Source organism: Pseudonaja textilis, chromosome 3 (assembly GCF_049901715.1).
Source record: "Pseudonaja textilis isolate UNSWEBS1 chromosome 3, rPseTex1.2, whole genome shotgun sequence".
In the NCBI taxonomy this organism is placed as follows: Eukaryota; Metazoa; Chordata; class Lepidosauria; order Squamata; family Elapidae; genus Pseudonaja; species Pseudonaja textilis.
The window spans coordinates 59,026,384-59,050,624 of NC_141992.1; the positions used below are offsets into that span (position 1 = coordinate 59,026,384).

General features: G+C 38.3%; 1 protein-coding gene across 4 annotated transcripts in view; it reads right to left on the minus strand.

Moving 5' to 3' along the window:
- Positions 1 to 339: 339 nt before the first annotated feature.
- Positions 340 to 24,241, minus strand: part of SPATA6 (spermatogenesis associated 6) — a 35,569-nt gene continuing 11,667 nt past the window's right edge. For 3 of the 4 annotated variants that reach the window (XM_026707224.2, XM_087929889.1, XM_087929890.1), the window contains 7 exons: positions 23,578 to 23,853; positions 21,686 to 21,764; positions 20,073 to 20,113; positions 18,552 to 18,733; positions 10,757 to 10,856; positions 8,885 to 9,003; positions 340 to 700 (listed from right to left, as the gene is read on the minus strand). In XM_026707224.2, the coding sequence (XP_026563009.1) occupies positions 523 to 700; positions 8,885 to 9,003; positions 10,757 to 10,856; positions 18,552 to 18,733; positions 20,073 to 20,113; positions 21,686 to 21,764; positions 23,578 to 23,853 (975 nt within the window). In that variant the 3' untranslated portion in view covers positions 340 to 522. The remainder of the gene's footprint in view (positions 701 to 8,884; positions 9,004 to 10,756; positions 10,857 to 18,551; positions 18,734 to 20,072; positions 20,114 to 21,685; positions 21,765 to 23,577; positions 23,854 to 24,241) is intronic. The other variant, XM_087929891.1, reaches the window with a different exon arrangement.

A 24,241-nucleotide genomic window follows, 5' to 3' on the forward strand; every position in this document is an offset into this window, starting at 1 on the left:
AAAGCGTAATAACTTCCAGTGTTATAGTTCTGAAAGAATCGATGCTGTCGGACACCCCACTTCATAATCATCTTCTTGTCCCCATTCACATACATGAAGCAAAAAAACAGTGACATGACTCAGAGCCTAAGAGAAATGATGGTGATGATGATGTTTTTCAACAGAAGAGTTAGAAATGCAATTCCAGAAGCAACAGGGAAAGACCTCATGTACTTGCACATACTGCAAGTGCCAAATCATGGACAAATGACTTAGATTTTCCTTAATTGAAAACCTGATGTTTGAGAATGAGAAATTAAATCTGCTAACATGCCTATAAATTCATAACAAAACAATACATTGTAATAAAAATCCTCTAGATTTTATTTTTGTATTGAAAATCCCAGCCTCAAAAATTTCACATACTTATGTAAAAACAGTTCTGTTAAAAAATAGAATACAGTCATTAGACAATAATCTGCACAATTAAAAAATACTGATCTTGTACACTGTTCATTTTCACGTATAGCACCTATTAGGAATTTAGTTTGATTTATTCTTTGAAAGTGAGCTGGAAGCTTTTCTGTACATGTTTCGATAGATTTTTTCCAGGCTGTCTTCAAAGATGGCTCTGTGGGGCTTGTTTTGATACTCCGCAACTTGACTGGTCCAATATTCATCATTATCCAAATGAACCATGACGTTTGGCTGGCTGAATGAACTGGCAAAGCCCACAAGCACCCAGACCAAAAAAATAAATAAAAATAAAGCAAATCATTACCTTTCAAAATTTAGAAAGGGTAACAGGCATTTATCATTTATTTATTACACTTTATATAATTTGCATTGTGTGTTAATTACTCATAAACTAGGGTTAATGCTGATGGCAAATATTTGCTTGTATGAAATACTATTTAGAAAAAGGCACAGAATGCTAAAATATAATATGCTGCTTGCCAGTCCAGAAAATTCTAGACAGTGATGGAGATCTCTTTCCACGAATACGTATGGTGTTATCACTTTCTATCTGCTCCTGAATTTTAATCTACCTGATTAGAGCTTCTGCTTAACAGTCTGCTTCTCATTTCAGTATCAGATTATGCCTGAAGATTATACAATGCACAACTTCTTTCACATTTCAAATAGCATGCAAGCCTCCTTACCTCGTGGCTATTTTTTATATAAAATATCCTGGCCTGCTGGAATACAACTCCAAAAGTATCAATACTTTGCATTTTTATGCTACTAAAGCTAAATTCTCTCTCTCCCCCTCCCCCTCCTCCCCCTGTCTCCTCCGCCCTCTTTTGTTCTCTTTTGGATGACCCTTAACACATCCCTGTCCATCTATTTTTCACAGGAGTTTTACTTTTCTCCTCTCCTCACTGTGAAGATACAAAGCTCACAGATGCAGGTTGAAGGAATGTAGACCTGGCCATGGGAGTAGAGGAGGTAAGTAGATTAAGGGGAAACTTTCAGAAAAGATTAATCAGGCTTGAGAAAGAGGAACGCAAGAAACACAAAATAAGCTTGCTTTGTTTTGCTTTGAGGAAAAAGAGGCAAAGAGGAACTCTGATAGGCTTTCAAGATTGTTATTCTATCCTACAGCAGTAAAGATTTTTGGTAAAATCCTTGCCATGCCTTTGTTTGACCTTGCCTAGTTCAAAAGTATAGCACACACACATAATAGCATGTAACTTTTTAAATAAACCTGAACTTGCTCATAGGTATCTGTTCTTAGGAACTTTGAATAGTCTTAATTCTATTCATACAAATATGTTCTAAACATTAATCATTGTGAATGAACTATATTCTGACCAGAGTTTTGAGTCCCACCCAAAGTGATTTTTTTTTTCAAACTACAACTGGACTTCCTTCATTTTTCTTGGAAGACATTTTACTTCTCATCCAAGAAGCTTCCTCATTTCTAACTAACAGGTAGGGAGGGAATAGAAAGGATTTATACTCTTTGCAGTCAGCACTCTGAGGTTGTTGAAACCAGCTGGGAGCTAATCTGTGTCCTCAGATTCACTTAAATCAATACAAACAAGTGTGGAACCTTATTGGGATTGCTGAAAGATTGCATTGTAAGCAGGAGATAAGTGTTGTCATTACACACACACACACACACACACACTCTTGAGAGAGGTATGTTCAGTTTTAACATAGCTTCTTTGACTTCTTTTTCAAACCAATAGTCCTTTCTGTCCAGAATGTGAACCTTATTGCTCTTTTCTTTCAAATGTAGTACTACTGAATTCTATCCCTGTTGTGTTGGTTCTCCTATTGCTGAGCTATGCATTTGTGTAGTGGTTGTTTCATTTCCCCAATGTACAATTTTGCACTGCACTGCATATACAATGTTGCCCTGTTTGTGTCTAGGTGTATTGGTCTTCTATCTTAATGTGTTCCCGCTTTCTCTAATTCAGGTGACTCTGAGGACACAGGTTAAGCCCCAGCTGGTTTCAACAACCCTCAAAATGTTAACAACTGACTGACTGCAAGGAATATAAATATCTTCCATTCCTCCCCAGTTAGTTAGAACTAGAGAAGCTTCTTGAATGAGAAGTGAAACATCAAGAAAAACCAAGGAAATCAGTTGCAGTTGGAGGTGGGGGAAGCACTTTCTGGGACAATCAGGACTGAGAACATTCATAGAGAGTTTTAATAGTTTTCTCCTATATGATTAATTTTGGGATCAGGAAGACTGTCAAGGAGACTTAAGCCTGGATGTGCATAATTAGCAATTATTCATAAGTGAAACTTGTCTGTGAGGAAGCCTGCTCCTGAAATGCTCTCTCTACAACTGGGGTCCCCAACTGCTGGACCGTGGCCGATTACTTGAGCACTTCAGAACTGGGCCGTGGAAGTAGTGGGTGAGCACATGTACATACATTTTTTTGCACACTTCGAGATAGGAAATGGTATTGAAGTGTAAGAAATGAAGACAAAAATAAATAAAATGTGTGTGACTTAAAAGAAACAGAAACAGCATTCTGTGCCCCTCCTATAAAGGGTTTGATCACTCTTCACTCAGAGGAACCACATTTTTAGAGTAGCTTTTACCAGTCACATATTAATCAAGAGAAGAGTTTGTTGATTACACCCTAAATGTATCTGTATGTGCCAAATTCTGAGTTTCTCACACTTTCATTCTTGGCTTACATCTGAAACAAGCAACTTCAAACTATCCATAATAATCTGGATTTGCCAACATATTACTCAGAGTCAGCTTCTAACAAATTCAAGCTCCTTTACTTAAAACTAGCCATCACAACAGCTCAAGAATTACTTACAAAGAGTAGCAGTGATTTTTGTTGATTTCAGTTTGGCACACTCACTTTCATGCAGGGCCATTAGCCATCCCTTCCACAATGAAATGGATAGGCCTACATCTAAGTTGGAAAAATGCTATCTTAACTGAAAACTACTCTGACAAGCTAAAGTGAAGTGATCTGGGGATTACAAGCAGAGATTGTATTTAGAGCAAGATAATGGCACTGACTCCACTTTCAGAAATACCTGTCATCTACCTGTCACATGGTTTTGTTCCATATCCTTTAGAGTTTCACAAGTTCCTTTCAAAGTCACTTTCATACTAAATATTTCAACATCACATATCTTCTGCGAAGTCCCAGAGGTTTTCAATCATTTATTTTAGTTTGAACATTTGGTCAGCAAAACTACTTTCTCCTTTGAACTCTACTTTGGCATGCTATTTATGAGGACAACTTCAGACTTGAAACTGTCAGAATATTCTTGAGCCTCCTTATTTCCCAACTCGCTTGACTGGCCTAGAGCATGGGACAAATCCATCAGTATTTGACCTTACTTGAATATTAACATTTCAAAGTCAATTATTCTCAATGATGTTGTGACTCTAAGAGTTGCAAATTCTTTATTCATGTTGTTGTACCTCGCACACTGACACCATCAGAATATACATTTATGGATTACAAAAAAAATCAGAATATGTGAGTGGTTGGTAATATCAAGGTATGGGTTAGGTTCTCAGTTAAAAGAAGTAAGTTTAATAAAATGGTAAGTACAAACTTTGCATGCAAAATAAAATAAAATTTAAAAATCCCTGGTTCAATTCCTGGTATCCCTGTTGCAACTGGAAAAGTTCCAGCCTAAAATTTTGAATGCCTCTATTAATAAATGTAACTGATATTAGTTTAAATGGCTTAGTGAATCTGAGTGAATATAGTTTGTTATGTTTCCACTGAAACAGTAATTGGTATAATTACCTGAGAACACCCTTTCTATCTATGCTGTAAGAGTCCAGGAATGGGATAGGACTCCTCCCTCTGACATCATAGAGCTGAGTCTGCCACTATATAAAAAACCAGCCCCTAGCTAGCTCCCTAGTGTTTAAGCAAAGATTCTTGACAGACATAACGTGTCTCTGGTAGATAAATAATGAAATTAATTTACACCCACCAAGACCAGGTGCACAAAGGTGGGGCTGGACTCTCTTGCAGCGTAGATAGAAAGGGCATTCTCAGGTAATTATACCAACCCCTATTCTCATCCACGTTGTGCCGAGAGTCCAGGAATGGGACATACCAAAGCCTGCATGTCCAAAGGAGGGCTATCATCTGGTCCACACACTCTGACTGTGGTACAACCTTCTGAAGTACTGTTCTTCCAAACGCGGCATCAGCAGAGACAAAGGAATCCAGGTGATAGTGACGTATAAACGGCGAAGGAGACATCCAGGTAGCTGCCCTGCCAATTTCCTCTAGGGTTGCCTGGGTAGTCCAGGCGGCGGAAGTCACAGCCCTTATAGTGGAATGGGCCATTAGGTTCTTGGGCACTGGAAGGGACAAAGTCTGGTAGGCCTTGGAGATACATGCTCTGATTCATCTACCAATGGTAGATGACAAAGCCTTGTTCCCCAAAGAATTAGGATGAAAAGATACAAACATGGCCTCGGACTTCCAAAAAAACACAGTACGTTTAATGTAGATGCGGAAAGATCGTCTTATATCCAACATATGCCACTTGTGCTCCAACTCATGGTGTGGCTTGGGGCAGAAATCTGGTAAGACTATGTCTTGTGCCCAATGAAACCAAGAATTCACTTTAGGAATAAATGTAGGATCTAGCCTTAGAACCACTCTGTTCTCATGGAAAATGCACAGATTCTGTCAGACCAAGAGTGCCACAAGTTCCGACACTCTCCTGGCCGAAGTAATGGCCACTAGAAAGGCCACTTTGATGGTCATGAATTGTGATACAGATTTAAGAGGTTCAAATGGGGGTCCTCTAAGGGCCTCAAAAACTCTAGGGAGATCCCAGGGGGGATATCTGTAAACTACAGGGGGGGGGGAGAGATTAGAACCCCCCTTCAAAAACCTCTGAACTGAGGGATGATGAAATAGGGATGAATAATTGTCCCAGGACAAAACTGATGACAGAGCCGCCACCTGATACCAGAGGGTGTTAGGTGCCAACCCATGCTCATCTTGAAGGAATACTAACACATCTGCAACAGATACCCAAGTGAGATAATGGGCTGACTTTGAACACCAAGTGCAAAAGACCTGCCAGATAGCATTGTAGATGAGAGTAGAAGGCCTGCGAGAAGTTTGGATGGTCTCTATCACCCTGTCAGGGAGATTAGAATCCCTCAGAGATTGCCGCTCAAGTGCCAAACAGCTAAGCGGAACCACTGAGGGTCTGAGTGGAGTAAGGCTCCTTGATGGAGAGAAATCCTGCTGTCTGGGGACGTTGATCCACTGGAACTGGCTGTATGGCCCTTATGTGCACCAGATGTTGAATGGCTGATTCCATAAGGGCACGCTCGGGAAGAAGGACAGCACACAAAAAAACTTGGGGGTGGTGAGAAGAACTCCAGCCGGAGACCCAACCTCACCATCCTGAGCATCCAGGTGTCCAACGTAGACTCCTCCCATCTGGAGGTGAAGAAGGCAAAACGACCTCTGGTGGAGGTGGGAGAATGGGCATTCACTTGGAGCCATGGAATGAACAACCTTCCTCCTCCTTGAAAGGACCGTTTACCAGTATTTTGTGGTTGCCTGCCTGCAGCCTCTGGTCGTTGCTCCTGGAGAGGAAGAAACAAACGCTCTCTGGCCCTGCTAGAAATGAGTGGAGGACTCAGGCCGGAAGGAGGATGGTCGGTAGAACAGAGACCAGTCCCTGGTCCCCACCAAGTATGGCTCCAGGGTGTTGCCAAATAGCTTCTCTCCTGCGCATAGGGCTAACGCTAACCTCCAATTTCAGCAGGAATTAGACTGCCAGTTTCTCAGTCAGAAGAACCTCCTCACCGCCACCGAGGAGGCCATGGCCCTCGAGGCAAACTTAGCCGAATTTAAAGTCGCATCTGCTGTAAATTCCGCTCCCACAATGATCTTATTCTGATCCTGATGTGATCTGAAATCAGTGGTAGGCAGTCTATCTTGCAGCTGGTGCAGCCAGCGCAGCGAAGCCCTTGTAAAAAACGAAGCTACTGTAGAGGCTAAGACAGCCAAACCACCACCTGTTGGGTACGCTTGAGAGTTTGCTCCAAACTCTTGTCTGCCTTTAGGACATCTTCTGGCTCCATGGGGGTACCTGATGTAGGGAACGAGGCTACCACCGGAGCATCCACAGAAGGGACCAGGAGACCGTTGGCCAAGGAGGAGCCCACGTTGTAAAAACACTGTTCATGTGATGAAGGCCAAGGCCCTGCCCCAGGGGAGGCACACTGCTCCTTTACTAAATCCAGGAATAACAGAGGGGATGAAAGAATCTGTTGTGGACCAGTGTTTTGAGAAAAGGGAGTCCCTGTGGCTAGTAGAAGCTGCTTGGGGCTCCGGAACCACCTCCTCTGGGCTTAATTGGGCTATGACCAAGGCCTTGTATAGGAGCAGTTTGAACAGGGAAGGTGCTGCTGATGGTGGTTGATCAGACCTAAGCCCCTCCTCCTCTGATAAGTTAGGATCCCTGATCTCACCTTCCTTCTCCTCTGACATGGAAGAGTGTCTATGTTCTGAGGGGTTTGTGTAATCCCTCTCCTCATACTCGCCCCAATCAGATTGGGTAGATGGATAACTGAGCTGTTGTTGCCTGGAAAAAACCCTCTGAGATGGGGCCCTCTTGGGAGAAAGCAGGGAAAAAGGACTGACACCCCCCCCCCACCCCAAGAGGCGGGGAAGCTGTTGGAATCCCTCAGCTAGGCCCTGTCTGATGGCTACAGAAACCATGTCCCTGATATCCGGCCTGCTGCCTTTGGGACCGTCTACTGGCCGCAGGCCATCTTGGATCATCTGACCTAGGGGGTGAGAGGAATGAGGACCACCGGCAGCTGCCTGAAGTTGGGCCCAGACCTGCTTAAGTCCTGGGGCAAAAACTTTTCTTCCACCCTTTCTGGGGACCGAGCCTGAAGGTGGCTGGTAGAGCAAGTTGCAGCCTCCCCCGCCCTGGGCCTAACCTCTGAGATAAGCTGCAATTCCCCTGATTGGGAAGATTGTTGCATCCGGATCCTCATCTGTTCCAGAGTCTTAGCAAACTGTTTTCTAAAGCAGCATGCCTTCATTTCTCAGCCCTGATCTCAAATTTAGAAATCTTCTTGGGGGCTAAGGCCTTGGCCCTGAATTTTGCTGCAGCCTCCCATTTTGCTGAATTGCCTCTTTGTCTTCTCTTCCTTATTGGGGCCTGAGAACCCTGTGCTTCTTCTAGGCCAGTGAGGTCCGAGTGGGCCATTTCATTCTCCATTTTTGCCAACAAGGCAGACACAAGGGGTGCTGGGAGCTTCCCCTATGAGGGTGCTGCCTGTTGCGGCGGCCAGATGAGAAAATTCAGCTGTGAAGACTTTTGGGTAGTGACTGTTCCTCCAACAAAATGGCCATCACTCAAAATGGCTGACTGACACCCCAAAATGGCCGCCTACCACATGCATCTGCTCTAGGAAGGCTTCATTGCCTCACTTGCTCCCTAGGCTCTCTAGCAGCCCCGAGCAGTCAAACAAGCACTTATCTGCTATTAGCTGAGAGGTGGCGAAATGGAGCTCTGAAAGTCAGCTGTGGAGTGGTGTTTTGTAAAGCAAAGGGAACTGCATGGGAAGCTTGCAGAGCATTCCCTGGACTCGCATCTCCCTCGATAGCAATGCTGAAGCCTCGACACTACAGGAGAGCGGATCCCCGCTCTTGTGGCACAGCTCAACCAGAGCCCCGGGAGCTGTGTCGAAGTGATGAAACTGCTTCTCTTCTCAAACTGCTTTTAACTACTAAACTTTTTTTGCTTTTAGCTCTTTTTCCTATCCAGAGACACTAGCTCTTTAGACTAGAAGCTGAGTCAAAAGCTGGGGAGCCAGCTAGGGGCTGGCTTTTTATATAGTGGCAGACTAAGCTCTATGACATCAGAGAAAGGAGTCATATCCCATTCCTGGACTCTCGGCGCAGCGTGGATGAGAAAGGTTTAATCTTTGGGTGACATCAATACACTGTAAGGAGCCCTACATCATAGTAGTATGGCTTTTATTTATATGCACAAAGAAACAATATTCAGAAGTTTTAGCAATATAAGGATGACCAGCTTCATAGGCATATCTGACATAATTTTGGGCATTATTAAATTATTCCAGTTATAACACTGACATGGAAAACTACGAAGATTCAATGGCTATTTATACCGTTAAAGTAATGTTATGCATGAAGAAGCAAAAGACAAGGAGAAAGGCAGAAAATTGCATCCTAAAAGCAACAGAGGTTCACAGGGCTGTACTTTGGTTCAAACATGCTAAATATCAAGTCAGATGACATGCATGGAATTAATGCAAAAAAATATTTAAATTTGGCTTCTAATAGATATGGTCTAAAGTTATTTCAAAGAGAATGTGGACTGAGAACTGGGGGCGGGGGAGGAATGGGAAGAGGGGAACCATAATTAAAAGAGACCTTACCTGTTCTGAAAATTACTGTTTAAAGAATCTGTATGTGAAAAATCTCTTTTTCTGAAATCAATTGTCCTAGTGGAATCTCTTGCCTGAGCAGACTCTTCCTTTGACAAAGAAGTCTCATCCTAAGAAATGAAGTTTTTTTTTTTTAAAAAAAAACAATTTTATAGTCAAAACATATTACTTACTTTTTAAAAAGTATTTAAGCTATTTTTAAGTTTACTGCTTCTCCCAGCAATATAAGTAGAATAACTATAGGGACTTTTATAGGATTTCTTTAAGACTAATAGAATGTATGTGAACATTAAAATCTACATCATATATTTTTAATAATTAGAAGCTATTTATTATTCTATATCAGACATCCACAAAGATAACTTTTCCCTTGATGCCAAACTAGAAGTGAAAGGCACTTGTGAATAATTCATAGAAAATGAACTATTTCTATTTAATCCTAATCAAAAAGCTGGAAAAAAAGTAGAATCCCTCACTATGTGCTTCATTATCAATTTCTTGACAACCTCCCTTCCACAGAAAATAAGATTCTTCCCAAGTTATTTTAATAAAGAAATATTGAGTGGATAAGGTTGTACAAATCTCAGTAATGAAATTGTCTTCCCCTTTCCACATTTGAATGGCCTTCCAGTTTCTAAGGTGGATACTGTATGAATTAATGAGGAGGAGGATCTTGTAACTGACAACAGAAGACTATCCAGCTGCCTAAGAATGAGATTCACCCACCAGTTCCAAACATGCCATTATGCTGATACTTGGACAAACCAAATTTGTAATAGATACATTTCCTTTTTCTTTAAATGTGCTTCCTTTTTCTCTAAATGTTCTGACCAAGGCTTCCTGAGACAGTAACAATCACACACTGGTCCCCAAAACCTTTGTTTTTATTTCAATGGCTGTGAATTATTTGCATTTACAGTCCGTAAATAGTCTCAAACAATCCAACAGAAGTTTGCCACAGTCTTTCGGGATAAGGCTGATAAGCACCCACCTTTATCTCCCTTGAAATGCTGCCAATGACTAAATTGCCAATTAGCTGTACAAGGCCAAACGGAGCACAAAGTCAACATGGAGCTTCAGAGTTTAAACCGACCAGAACGAACAAAGTTGCTTCCTGCAAAGGCTCATGTCCCTTTGCTCCTCCTTTATGTCTTATGGGAGGGGCCAATCATCTCCAAGTCTTATTCTCGAGACGCCCCTTTTGTCTCAACTGTTCTTGCATTCTGGTAACTCTGTGCAAGTATGCACTGGGAACAGGCTCCCCCTGTTCCTCTGCCTCATTGATGTCAGATTCTGGAGGCTCCAGAGTCAGCAGATAACTCTCAGATGGCCTGGCCCCATCTCTGTGTCTAATGCAGATCCCTCGTCCGAGCCCTCCCCAGACTCCAGAACTGGCCCGCCCCATTTTCCGCCTCTGCTACCAGCTCCACAGGCCACAACACTAAAATTTGGCACAAAGCAAGAGAGAATATGCTCCATCCCCTGAATTATTTACTCGCACCAATTAGCAAATTGTATACTTACATAATAATTTTAACTGAATTAGAAGATAGAACTGCATTCTTTATTCTCCTATAGCCCTTCTAGTCCATGTAGAATTGAACGGTGCTTTGGAAAGATAAAGATATTTCCTGAAAAGTTGTTTCATCCCACAGGGAATGTCCTGATGGTCTTTTCTTAGAAGTTATGGGTATGCTCTTAGCACCCAGAGAGAGGAAACTGTAATGACTGAAGGAACTAGCAAGCTGAATAGTGAACCTCTGTTTGTTATAGCTGAAGGCTTGGCAATTGCATGAAATGGTTAATAAATCTTGTTTAAAACCTGAGGAAGGAAAAGAGATGCCAATTGATTTTCAGACTTACAAATGTTAGCCTTTGCCTTGCACTGTGTGTTCTTAAAATATTTTTCACTCGTTTATGAATCTCGTCCCCATTTATTGGTGTGTTCCAACCTGTATAACACCTAAAATTCAAAAATAAAGATAACACATTAGGATACTTTACATGAAGATTTTTAATTGTAAGCATGGATTTGGAATTGGGTACAATACATTATTTTTGCTTTTATAGATACATCTGAAAGATAACATTATCAATTCTTATTTGTGATCATGGCCAAGTATTATTTTCACAAAGAAAGAGGTTATGTCTCTTAGTATCAATTGGAGAGGATGACAAACTGGAGAGTGCAATTGCACTTTATAAATGCACCTACTTGGTCATTGTGGGAAGAATGCACTGGACATTCTTAATTCTGGTAATATCTAGCATGCAGTCAATATAATACTTTTACAACTACAAAAGTATACTACAGGTGGTTGCACTCACTCCCATCTTTGCCACTATAGTATCAGAACAGTATCAGATAGCAATAAAAATAAGTTAGTTAATATACCAGAAGAGAAGAGACGAGCGATTGCCCTAGTATCCAAAAAGGGAAAGCAGGAAGATCCAAGAAACTACACATCAGTTACATGCAAGTGCTTAGAAAAGAATACTATCATTAACAGATGCCATCTTGGGTTTATCAATAATAAATTGATCTAATCCAGTGGTGGTATTCAGCTGGCTTGCACCGGTTAAGGCAAACCGGTAACAAGGATTTGGCGTGGGTTGCAGAACCGGTAGTAACTTCTGGCTGGCCACTCCCTTGATCCAGTCGCTGCTCAGTTACTTGCCCCACCCACCCGATGCTTGCTCATCCCCCACCTGACGCTAGCCCGCCCAGTCACTACTTAAGATATTACGTTTTTCCCCCTCCTGACAATCAGCTGTTCCTACAATCAGCTGGGCCAGGATTTCCCCTGGCTTACTTACTGCTTCTCCCAGGAGACTTCCCTGAGCCCAGGAAGGGAAAAAAAAAAAAAACCTCAAATTTTGCCTTCCTGGGTCCCAGGGAGGCCCCAAAATGGAAGGGGGGGTGCTGCATGCCCCCTCCAGGCTCAGTTTTCTGCCTTCCTGGGCCCTAGAGAAGCCTTCTGGGAGCAAAACCCCCAGAGGCTTTCCTGAGGCCCAGAAGGCCCCAAAAATGGGGCTGCAAAAAGCAAAAAAGCCACACCTACCTAGTCACATGGCTATGCCCCCTAGCCATGCCCACAGAACTGGTAGTAAAAAAAAAATTAATTCCATCTTATCCTTTTTTATGACAAAGTAACTAGTTTATTTAGACCACGAATTATCGTTGGAGCTACTGTTGTTTGACTTCGATAAAGCATCCAATGCAATGGAGTATTGTATCTTTGTGTCAAGGCCTGACTAGGAAACAGACTCCACATGGTCTACTGAAATTCTTCACTGATGCAGAATATATTAACAATCTCTTAAAAACTCGACAGGATTTCTCTCTGCCTTTATATCAAAGAGAATCAAGGTGGGGCAGAGTTTCTTTTTCACCCCTCTTCCTTTCCAGGGCTAAATAGATGTATATCTAATGGCTGCTGAATTCTTTCTTTAAGGCTATCTCCATTCTCCTCTAGATATTGTGGCCAAGTTACTAAGGTTTAGTGGATTTTCAACTGGCTTAGTTGCATTCAAAAAGTGCTTGAAATTTATTTTCCATTTTTCAGGAAAAGTGTACTGATGAGGTTTCCCAAGAATAGGACTGTGCCATTCAGCTTTACAAATCACATAGAAGATGGAGATAAACTAAACTGGTGTTTATTAACCCTGTAACAATATTAGTGGGATTGATCAACACCTTAAAAAAATAAGTTCGCAGTTCAAATTTATTTTGATTGGTTGATATTCAATGGTGACAAATATAAGCACCTACAGAAAGATCAAAGGTGTTGATTCAGGATTGGGAAGCTCTGTTCTTTTTAAAACCAAAGTCAGAACAAGGATGGGTAGATTTTTCTTAAACGACATGCAGATTGAATATTAGGCAACATTTCCTGATGCTAAAAACTGGTTAGCAGTGAAAATAAACTGCTAAGAATAGTGTGGATGGTTTAGTGGACTCCTACAATAAAGTTTAACCAGATGACTTACAATATCCCTTCCACTTTATACATGCTTTATACACACTTAATGTTTTAATATATGATACAAAAATCCTTTTCTATGAAATGTGTTTTTTCCTGAAATGACAGTAAAATCCACTAGTGTGCGCTGTAGCTTAAGAAATGTTTACTGATCACTTTGTAATAATCTTCTAAACCGAATCAAGCATTATTAGGTACAGTATTATTTAAGATAACTTTCTTTTAAATGAATATATTTACTTACACTATTAATGAAAATATTTATATCAGCGATAATGACAATTTTTACACGGCACTATGTTAATCTCGAATACTTTTTAAACATATAATTTTAGAAAATAGAAAACTAAATCATTATGGTAGCATGTATATATATCTTGCACAAGTTACCATAGAAAAAAGCTGCATGTTGTAACAACTCATCATCTGTTATATTCTTAAAGACTATAGGAGACATTTTCTGAAGCTTATATTCAAACTGCATTTTTAAAATTATTAATAAAAATATTCCTATCATGCAAAGATTCTAACAGTTGATTATCACTGCCAGGTTTTAGAAAACAGGATTATGATATCACCATTTTCTTCCAGTGCTGCTGGAATATATTATTTTTCTGACTTTACTTTGACAAAACAAAACAAACCTCTAAAATTATTTTTTTTCTGTCATGGTTTTAATTTTCTTTGCTACTAGCAATCATTTCATATCTGTTTAAATAGTTATTGACTCCTATACATTATATAAACATTCTGTATATGTATTCCTCATTTAGCAACTGCCATGTTTAAGCAGTTATGGTGGTGTTACAAAGTAACTTTGTGAGTCCTCACATTTATGACTATCATAGATCTGTAAAGGAAAGGAAACCTGAAGTAAGATAGTAAAATTGTGATCTTTTCATTTCATTTAACAAACTGCAAATCCTTATTGGGGTTGCTGAACAAGGACTGCCTATATATGACATGGCCATCTGGAAAAAGCCAGATCAATGGAAGACTGCTCATAATTTCTTTCAAAGTTGCTATATTGATAGAAATCAATATTATGAACTATTGTATCTGATAACATACTGTAACTAAAACCAATTACATAAGAAGGAGGGAAGTTTTGTAGGAAAGTTTTTTTAAAAAAGATGCAGATTTAAATGCATATTTTGTACAAAAACTGGAAAAAAAATCTAGAAAACCTATGTGTATAGACTTAACTCTTCCATATTTGTAAATAGAAAATTGAGAATTATGTCACAGAGTTTTCTGTCTGTCTCCTCACATGTAAATTCTACTTCATTTCAATGGATTTCTTTCCCAAGTCAATACTACTATATAAATAGGCACAAAGCACTGAAAATTTCAAATAAATGCCTGCTTGCTTATTAGCACAAAAGCTTAATATATTTTATATTAGCAAAATTATCACAAATATATTTTGCAAAACACTGTGGTTCTTTACTAACTCCTTTCCCCTTCCAAAAAAGCCTCACTAGTTCAACCATACATCTATGGCTTCCATTTATCAGTTTCAAATGCAGAGGATTTATGCTGAGAACAGAAAGTAAGTCCGCATGCAAGGACAAACTACCATAAGGGGGGAAAAATCGATATAATACAGGAACACATGCACGTCTACAGTGCAAGCAACTGTTGTGGAGTCCGGTGAAAAGAAATTACTCTATGGCTAAAAAGAAATTGCTCTATGACTGAAATAGCTAAAATGAATTTTTGAGAACACAACAGTGAAACAAGCTTGAATTTAATGCATTAAGACAGCAATGCTACACAATTGTAAGTTCCACTGAACTCAGCAGGGCTCACATTTCTGCACCCAAAAATGACTTGTTAACTGTAAACAAAAAGCGGCTGTGGGTTATGGGAGTTCACCCTGAGTAGTTGAACTATTTGTTGAGAAATGATCTATGAATTAGTCTAATGCACAGCTGAAATTAATACCATATATTATGTATATGTAATACCATATGTATATATAACAAAAATAGATTATAAAATCCTTATTATATTTTTTAAAACCCTCATTTTCTGAAGATAGGCCTGAATTACAAGTTACCCTTTTAGTGTGAAAACGTAAGTGAAAAAAAGATTTCTTATAGGTGCCTCTAGCAGGAGAACAAGCAAGCCATTTTTTAATGCTCAAGGGCAGTTTTTCTCTGCCAGTGAGGGAAAGGTTGCCTTGTTATTTTCTCTTTTACGTGAGTAAGTTGGCAGGTGGAGAATAAAGGATTATATTTTCCCTAAAATCTTTCTTATGTAATTGGTTACCTACTATGATGACAGTTTACATTACAAAAATTATCAATTTATAAATTATAATTATCAACCTTATCAAGACTTATACTGAAATGTCCTAAGTATTTTGAGCAGTAAGTCTCACCATCAGCTATTATAGCTTAATTGTTCTATGCCTTTAACCACTTTTCAGTAGCAATCAATTGATCAATCCACTATCTTCTAAAAGCCAGGCCATCACTCAACCCTTTGAGCTCCTTACCTTCACTAACAGGTAACAACTCATTTGATATATTTTTTAAATGATAAGCAAGTACAAAGTACAAGTATATTTGCAAGCATGGTATTAGTCCTTGCTTCTAAGGAAAAGATGTATGGTAACTTACAATTTGGAGAGCTATCTGATTTATGTGAAAAATTATACAATATAGATTGTACCTTTAGCTGTACCTTTGTAAAGGTACAATAAAGGTTGTACCTTTAAAATTTTGTCCCTTTCCCTTTTCTTCCTCTCTTTTTTAATTTCTTTGAAAAGTGTGTGTGTGTCTGTGTAGAATTAAAAATGTGCTTGATGTTTTATATAATGGTATTATATATAAGGTATTATATAAATGGAGGCTACCTGATTCAACAGTTATTTCAAATAAGGCTATGTCTGTTCAGATAAATATCTTGGAGTACTTTGAATATAAATTGGGGGGGAGACTCTGATCCACATATTAAGAAATTAATTTCTCCAAAAATATTGTAAAGATCTACTGTTTTAACTTCTAATAGACAAAATCAAGTTCTGATGAACTATAACAAATAATAAAGGTCAAGAGTAACTGTGATGAGCTGTACCTTTCTTATTCTATAGGCCAACCCGGTAGTTTTATCTATCAAGTAATGTTAACGAATACTGGGTAAGTTACTCCCCCAGAAACTACTGTAATTAAGAAATAAATTACATGAATAAATAGAAAAGATAGCATGATTTTATAATATAGCTATGTAGCTTCTTAGAATCTTTGGCAACTTTCTTCTAAAAACCGCTAAGGATTTTCACAAATATATGGATTACCAACTTGAACTCAGAAAGTCCACCTCCCTCTCCATGTTGGGAGATACCCCGGTAGGAAGGTGACTATAGAAGATGTTTTTCTTCATTTTTAATCTTTCTTGTAAAATTTTACACAAATGTAGCTGCTGGGCAAGCTTCTGATCCCTTCCATCATCAGAGCAGAAAAGTAGCTAGCTAGTAGCAAAATGGGAAGGGGGAGTCTTGCAGCAGAGCATTTGGAACTAAGCCAGATGCAAGCCCCTCTGAAGACTCTTCTCATTGCCATAGTATATAAATAGTTGATCTATCACTCCTGCTTGTTGAGCTTCACCCAACTCTAGTAATGGATTAGCACTGAAGTGAAGGCTTTATTGTAAGGATGTGATTTCAACAAATGACAAGTGTTAATATCTTGCAGCTCGGGCAAGGAGGAATAAAATGATAAATTATTTTGTAAGGCTGAACAAACTTTGCATTTTAAAAAACAACTCTTTCTCAAACCCTAAATAACAGGTTGGACATGCTTTCCAGTCTGTTAGAGAAGAAACAATCACCATGTCACTGACCAAAAAAACAAAACAAAAATAAAAGGAACAGAACTATGAAAAAGCAACCAAGAAAAAAAGAATAAAAAAACTTTGAAAATCACATGACTCTTAAGGCTCTGAACCTAAGAAAACAAAGAAAATATACTAGTAGATGACAAAGAGTAGAAAGGAATATTGAAGAATAGATTTGAAAGCCAAATAAATCGCAGTCTGCCTTTGTAGCCATGTGACAGCAACACCAAGTTCCACAATGAAGAAAAATAAGAATATACAGGAAGCATCCAAACTCAAGGACAATTATTATACCTTAAAACAAAGGAATAAGTAATATTGTAGTATTAATCTTAGTACTAATTTAGTGATCAGGGAAAGGCAAAATGGAAAAAGGGTGAAGAGTCAACATATGAATTTTCTCCCTACTCCCATCCATAAAGAATTACTCTTAATTTTAAAATGGGTTTGCATCCATCAGCAAAGACATTTCCAATTTCTTCTAAACTGGAAATAACTCATGAACTTAATTTCATGTCAGACAGTATGTGATTTGCAGTCTTCCTTGTCTCTCAATTCAAATGAGATTAGAGAGAGGAAAATACAGATCTTATGCATTATTGCTGGAAATATTTTATGCATTGTGTGAATGGCCCAGAACCAGAAAACATTGTGGTACCATGATCCCTAAAATAATACATGAATTTATTTTATTCATTTAAATGATAAATAAAATTACTAGATTACTCTGTGTATAGGCCACCAGGTCTGCTAGTACCATGTTTGAGCCCCAAGCATTGCTTGGAAAACCTGATTGTCTATTTTATTCTCCATCTGATTGTTTTGGTTTTCCTAGTAGCATGCCTTTTCCATGGTAGACTCTAGATTTCTGAGAACTTTCCAGTGTGCTGCTATCTATTTTGCTCATCACCTCCTCTGACACCACCTTCTTTTTCCACCACCTGTCTTCTCCTTCTTTCTCCCACCAATGGAACAGCATCCAAAGGCTGTTATTTCCATCATTTAAAGGCTCTTGGCTATGAATTGTCTGTGGAATCCCTGATGTGAGAACTGCCATTGTAGAATAAAACCCTTAAAACTCACATTCTGTTTTAATTCTTTCTGTTTCTATTGCTGTAATCATCAGAATTCAAGGCTCTTAGTTGCTCCTCTACTGAATGGGGGGAGCAGGAAAAGCAGAAAAAAGGAGGTAGCAATTGGTGGGACTTGCAAGTGGAATGTGTAGCAGCCGAATCAAGAGATCCCGAAGCTTTAGATTAACTCCAGATAGAGGCTGCTACTGTGACAACCAAATAATCATTCAGAGAACACAGAAAGACAGCTGGCTTGTACACGTAAAGTGGAAGTAGTTTATCAAAGCTCTGGCTTTCCTTGGAAAACCCCTCCCTTAATGTCCACCATCAAGTTCGTTTGCAAAAGCTACAACCCACAATATGAGAACTCCTACCTTAAAGGTATCAAACTGTAGGAGATTGAGGTATATATTTGAATAAAAAGCATTTGGAAATAACAATGGCTGACCTATATAGCCTGTTATTGTCAGGTGTTTTCATAGTCCAATAGTAGGCATTGCTAATAGGGAATGTCTTTACTTCTCACTGATAAAGCCAATTAAATTGCAATGTGATTTAGGCATTGCTGTATTTGAATAATACTAGGTACAATTCAACTTAACTTTTTACTGATTGCCGTATCCGATTTTAAACACTGGCCAATATTCTTAAAAAGTTAAGATCCTGATTAAAGTACATACCAAATTAAAACACAGAAAAACCAGTATAAACATGAAGATAGCATGCTATTTTAAATTTTCCAAAAATATGTGTCATTACCTTTCTCTAAGAGATGAGCGATCTAACATAGGAGTTGAAAAAAATTTCGGCAATGACGCAGGTGCTGAATGCATTAACCGACGATCTGAATAAAACTGCCTACTGCTCATTTTTGTGATCAAGTGGTCCTCATAGGCATCGGGAAAATAATCAAAGTATTTCTCATGACGCGATCCAATAATCTGTTTAGAAACACACACACAAAAAAACCCCAAATGATCTTTGTAGAATACATTTAATGTCTTGGTTAGATATGATAGTTTATTGTTAACAAAGTAGCAAACACAGTTCATAATATATTAGGATGATTCCGGAGGCAGAAATGAAACATAAGAAATTCAATCCTTTCCATTGCCAATGCTATTTTTTCTGTCAAGTCATGTAATTTGACATTTCTACCACAGATTTCAAATTTCTGATATTTATGTGAGAGGTGTTAAATTTAATTGTTTTATATTAAAAAGTTGGATATATTTCTTTGTTTTAGGCAACAGAGAAATAAGTGGGCAAAGACTAATAAAAAGAATTTCAATAAGGACAAATGCAACATCCTACATTTGAGTAGAAAAAAATCAAAAGCACCAAATATGGGAAGGACTGTACTGGGCAACAGTATGTATATAAAAGATCTGCATTGATCCAAGCACACCTAGAATATTTTGTCTAGATTGTCTAGTTTGAGGAACTTTATTTCAAACTTGAGCATAGACAGGGTCAAGATCATAGAGCAGGGGTGTCAAACTCGATTTCATTAGGGGCCACATCAGGGTTATGTTTGACCTTGGGGGGCCAGATGAGCATGGCCAGGGTGGTGTGGCCAGTTCAACATCATTAGTGTCAGGGGCGCCTGTAGTGGCCTGATCGCTCTGCCAGTGAAAACGGAGCTCAGGAGGGCAGCATGCGGGCCCTCCTGAACTCCGTTTTCACTGGCAGAGGCACCGTTGGCCAGTCCTTTGTTGTTTGCAAGGCAGCCCCGTGGGCCAGATATAAGCATCCTGTGGGCCGGATCTAGCCCGTGGGCCTTGAGTTTGACACCCCTGTCATAGAGAGTCTGGAAGAAATACTTGAGTTATGGTTGGAATCTCTAGGTATGTTTCTCTCCATGAAAGAAAAAAAAATGGGTTTTAATTATAATGAAGTAGATTTCAATTGAGCATAAGGAACATATTTGTAAAGATATGAAGCTGCTCAATAATGAATTATTTCAGAAGAGAGTAGTGGTTTCTAAACAAATGGTTGATTCCATCTGCTGAGAATGATACAGTAAAGGATTCCTCAACTAGGTAAGGGTTTGGCTACGGTTTCCAAGTTCCAAACCTTACATTCTACTTTTTTGATAGGTTTGAGTATTTCAGATGTTCAATCAAAAAATAAAAAATGTCCTTTGTGAAATTTTTATATCTTAATTCTAACATATAAACTACTCACTGACAGTCCAATGATAATTTTGTTCAGGAAATAAAAGGGTAATAAGAGATTAAATCAATTGTAGTTAATAAAGTATTCTGTTTCTGTACTCACTTCAGTATTTTTGGGCCTGTAACTGCCAAGAAGGTTAGGATCTTAAAAAGAAAAAAGGTAATAAAATTAAAGCATTTTTATTTACAATGATATTAGTAGAATATTCAGATATAAAGTCATTTCTCAAAAAAATACACAAAGTATTTTGAAAAATTACAATCATTTAAACCTTTAAATAATGACTGAGAACACTAGTTTAACACCAGAATACCGCAGTGTTAATTGTAATAAAGCACGTACACCAGCATTTAGATACTGAGATAATGTACATTTGTGACCTAATTTTTCAAATAAATATAAGAGCCTCTGACTCCAAGACATAATTTCTAAAATATTTTTCTCAAAAAAACCTGCATCTTTTTTGACTTCTACTCTTAAAACAGGCAGCATCACAATGCACATAAAAACTCAGGAGATTTCAGAGTTCCATCCCACTAAGTTATAATTAGCTGCCTTCCCACTCCAACGTCTGAGAGGAGGCTACCCAAAATTATGTTTTAAAATATAACAACAAAGCTTTTATTTAAATGCATTGGTTTGTGGTAATCTTTTAACATTATTCAGCAAAACAACTACTATCTTACTGTAACTTATATGAACAAAATCAAATTATTTAAAGAAGTGTAGCATATATTTTTTTTCATATTAATATTGTATGGCTTGGGAGATGCTGTAGGACTTTTTTATTCTATTAGATACCTCTGAAAATCTATGATTTACATTCTAGCTCTTTTGTAATTATGAAAAAAGAACTGTGACATGTACTCTTCTCTCCATTGCAATAACAGCTTCCACATCTCCAAAAATAATGGGAGTTATCTGTGCAGCTAAAATGGAAATGTCTTAATATACATCAGAGTCTAAAACACTATAAACAGAATGTGGATAATGTGAAAAGGCTTGACAGGCTTGACAGTCAAACAGAACAGTTCATTTTGATAAATTATTTTTTATCCTGAGGACTATCTATAATGAAAGTATCCTCTCTTCTCAGACTCCTGAAGGTTTTACAACCAAAATCATATATTAATTAATAAAACTATGCATTCCAACAGCAACAGAAACAAACAAACAAAAATATTTCTAGGGCACATAATAGTTTTACTGCAAAATAGGTCAATGAAGAGGTAAATGCTATAAGAAAACCCTATGCAAAAATATAGCTTTCCCCGAAGAGATAATAGGAATTACCGGAAATAACAGAAATGCATAATCCGTGAGATACGAATGGGAAACAATAGGTAATATACTGATTAAACTTCCTAAAAGTAGCGTTTTTATTTTGTAAAACAACAGAACTATGTTGTTTATATCAACAGGGTGACATAAGTCAAAAATTTCCACAGTAAGAAATTGAATGCAGTGACTTTTAAAAATTTCTACTAAGAAATTGCTGCCAATTAAAGGGAATTGCGTTAGCACTTTTATAAAGCACTTAAATTGCAGTATTCTTTAAAACATGTTATGTCAGTGAAAATGTAAGAAATCAGATAATTTGCTCCTGAACCAGAAATGTCAATGAACAAGACAAAGCAAAAACATAATTAAGGCCACTAAAATAGGTTTCAACCTTCTAACGGCATGCATCTTTTATATGCTAACATAATACTTGCCATAGGCTGCTCCTTCTTTGTTATTGTCCTTAGAACAACACCAAGTATGAACATCAGGTGAGGGAGTCAATTCTTCAACCTGAAATAATTATTAAAACTACTTAATATAGGTAGTACCCTTTTAATGAGCCTAACTGGAACTGGCAATTGTGCCACTAAGCAACGCTGTCACTAAGTGTCAGAAAGGGAGGGTATGTTAAAAGCCCAGCCAGTTAAAGAATTTCAATTGGCACGGACTAGGAAGAGAGCCTTCTCTGCTGTTGTCCTAGCCCTATGGAACATCTTTCCTCCAGAGGGGAGGCTAGTTCCACTCTTTTGGCCTTCCAGAAAAGCGTCAAGACCTGGCTCTGCCAACTGGCAAAGAAAATTAAAGTTGTATGCAATCTTGGGGTAGTTGGTAGCTTCAGAGCGCTCCAGCTGCCTTAATAACTTTGTTTTGTAATTGTTTTTTTATATAGTTTTGTGGATTTTATCTGTAAACTGCGCAGTCACTTAGTGACATAGGCAGCATATAAATTTGATAAATGTGAAAAAAAATCACATGACCAGCAGAAAAGAGACAAAACTATCAGTTTAATACCTTTATGAAATAACACATTTGCCCATACTTTGTAATGCTCAAGAGTCTGTTTACTGTCTTGTACACGTCAAAAGCAATGCCCTTATGCTGCAACCTAAAGCTGGGTGCACTATGCAAATAATTTACAGTACTCTGTAAATATGGTGGTGGGGAATGTCAAGCAAAGGAGAAACTGCTTACAGAAATTGCTTGCTTCCCCCCTCCCCCTTGTGTTCATTGCAGAGTAGAGAGAATGGAGAGAAAGAGGTTTCAAAAGAATAAGTAATGGCTGTGACATGACTGAAGGATACCATGAAGGTCATAAATGGTCTGTAAAGTTATTTTTTCAAAATCATGTTTGACCAGTCACTGATCATATGGTCAGTAAGTGAGGACTACCTGTATATGTAAAGCATGGGTAAGATCATGCTTCCCCAACAGAGCTGGTCTGTAAGGTGGGGGTCCTACCTCCCCACTGCCACAAAAGAACCATTGCAATATAGTGCCTCCCCCCATTCCCTTCTACCATAACCTATGCATAAGGATACCATCGATAATGGTATTGAAAGTTGCTGAGAGGTTCAGTAGGATTTGTACCTTCCTACTGTACTTCCTACAAAGATCACTTAACATGGCGGCTAATGCAATTTTTGTTTCATATTTAAAACAGAGCCCTTGATGGATAGGGATCCAAGTAATTTATTTAATTCAAGATTTTATGAAGCTACATCTCAATCATCTATTCAACAACTTTCTCTAGAAAGGAAAGACTGGAGACTGAATAGCTAGGTTGAGCAATAGATTCTTGGGGAGGGGCACAGTTCTACTTCTTTCAAGATGGAATTAAACGCCTTAAGGTGGTAGATCCTGCAATGATTCAGCAGCCAACGCTTTGGCCTGGATTTCCAACAGAGAATTGATAGCTTCAAACTTACTATAATGGCATAGGTTTGGATTTGAACTCTTACTTATATCCCAACATGCTTATTTGTCTTTCTTATTCCACCAGAACTCAAGAATCTCACCTCCATTCAATTTTATTAACAATAAAGAAATGGTTTGCCACTACTTTTGTTCAAGATGTTTTTCTAATATTTCACTCTATCCTAAACCCCTAGAATTTCTGATGATCTCACAGTCATGTACTAACCACATCTGATCCTGCTTAATTTTTTGAGATCAGATAAAGAACTTTAATGGTGCTTAATCTTTCCTCTAGATCAGGAAAGAACTAATTGTCACAAAAGAATAAAATTAATTAAAAGCTTTCTAAAATACCTGGAAGAACAAGATTTGATCTATACTTAAATTGTTACCAGTAGAGGATACATACACGACGAATTACAAATGGAGGTCTGTCTGTTTCTTTCCTGAAATCAAAAGGCCCTAGGTCTAAGTGAGCCAGTCGTTGTCGAATTTGCAGAAGTTCACACATACGTCTTTTCGTATAAGGAGAAGGAGATCGAGAAATAGATGCTATTGTGGGTTGCTCATAACTCTTTGTTGCTAAATAGGGCCTGTTTCTCTCAGGTGAAGCTGTGTTCTTCTTTGAAGATTTATTCTGTCGCGTTCCTTCTGTAGATGAATGAAACAGTCCATCTAAATTATCCTGAATTAAAGGAAAAAATTATTAAGACTAAAAAGCTTCAAAGTATGTGGTCTCACCATTGAACATATCATAACCAATAATTATCTTGCTTGATATCTCCATAATTAATAATTGTTGGATCATATATTTTTCTTATGTTTAAACCTCAAACAATCCTTCTCAAACTATTGAAAAAAGGGGAGGGGGAGACAAGGGAAAAAACACAAAAGGCAATAATTGTATTAGGATGACCCTTTTTTCCAATCAAATAGCTGATGATGTGTTCTTGGAAAATAGACAGTTTCCAACTATTTCAACCAAAACTTCAACCAATTAATAAGTTATTATCTTAGATTCTAAATGAAACAAAGCCAATTTTTCTTTCTTTAACCCACCACGTTTTTGCTGT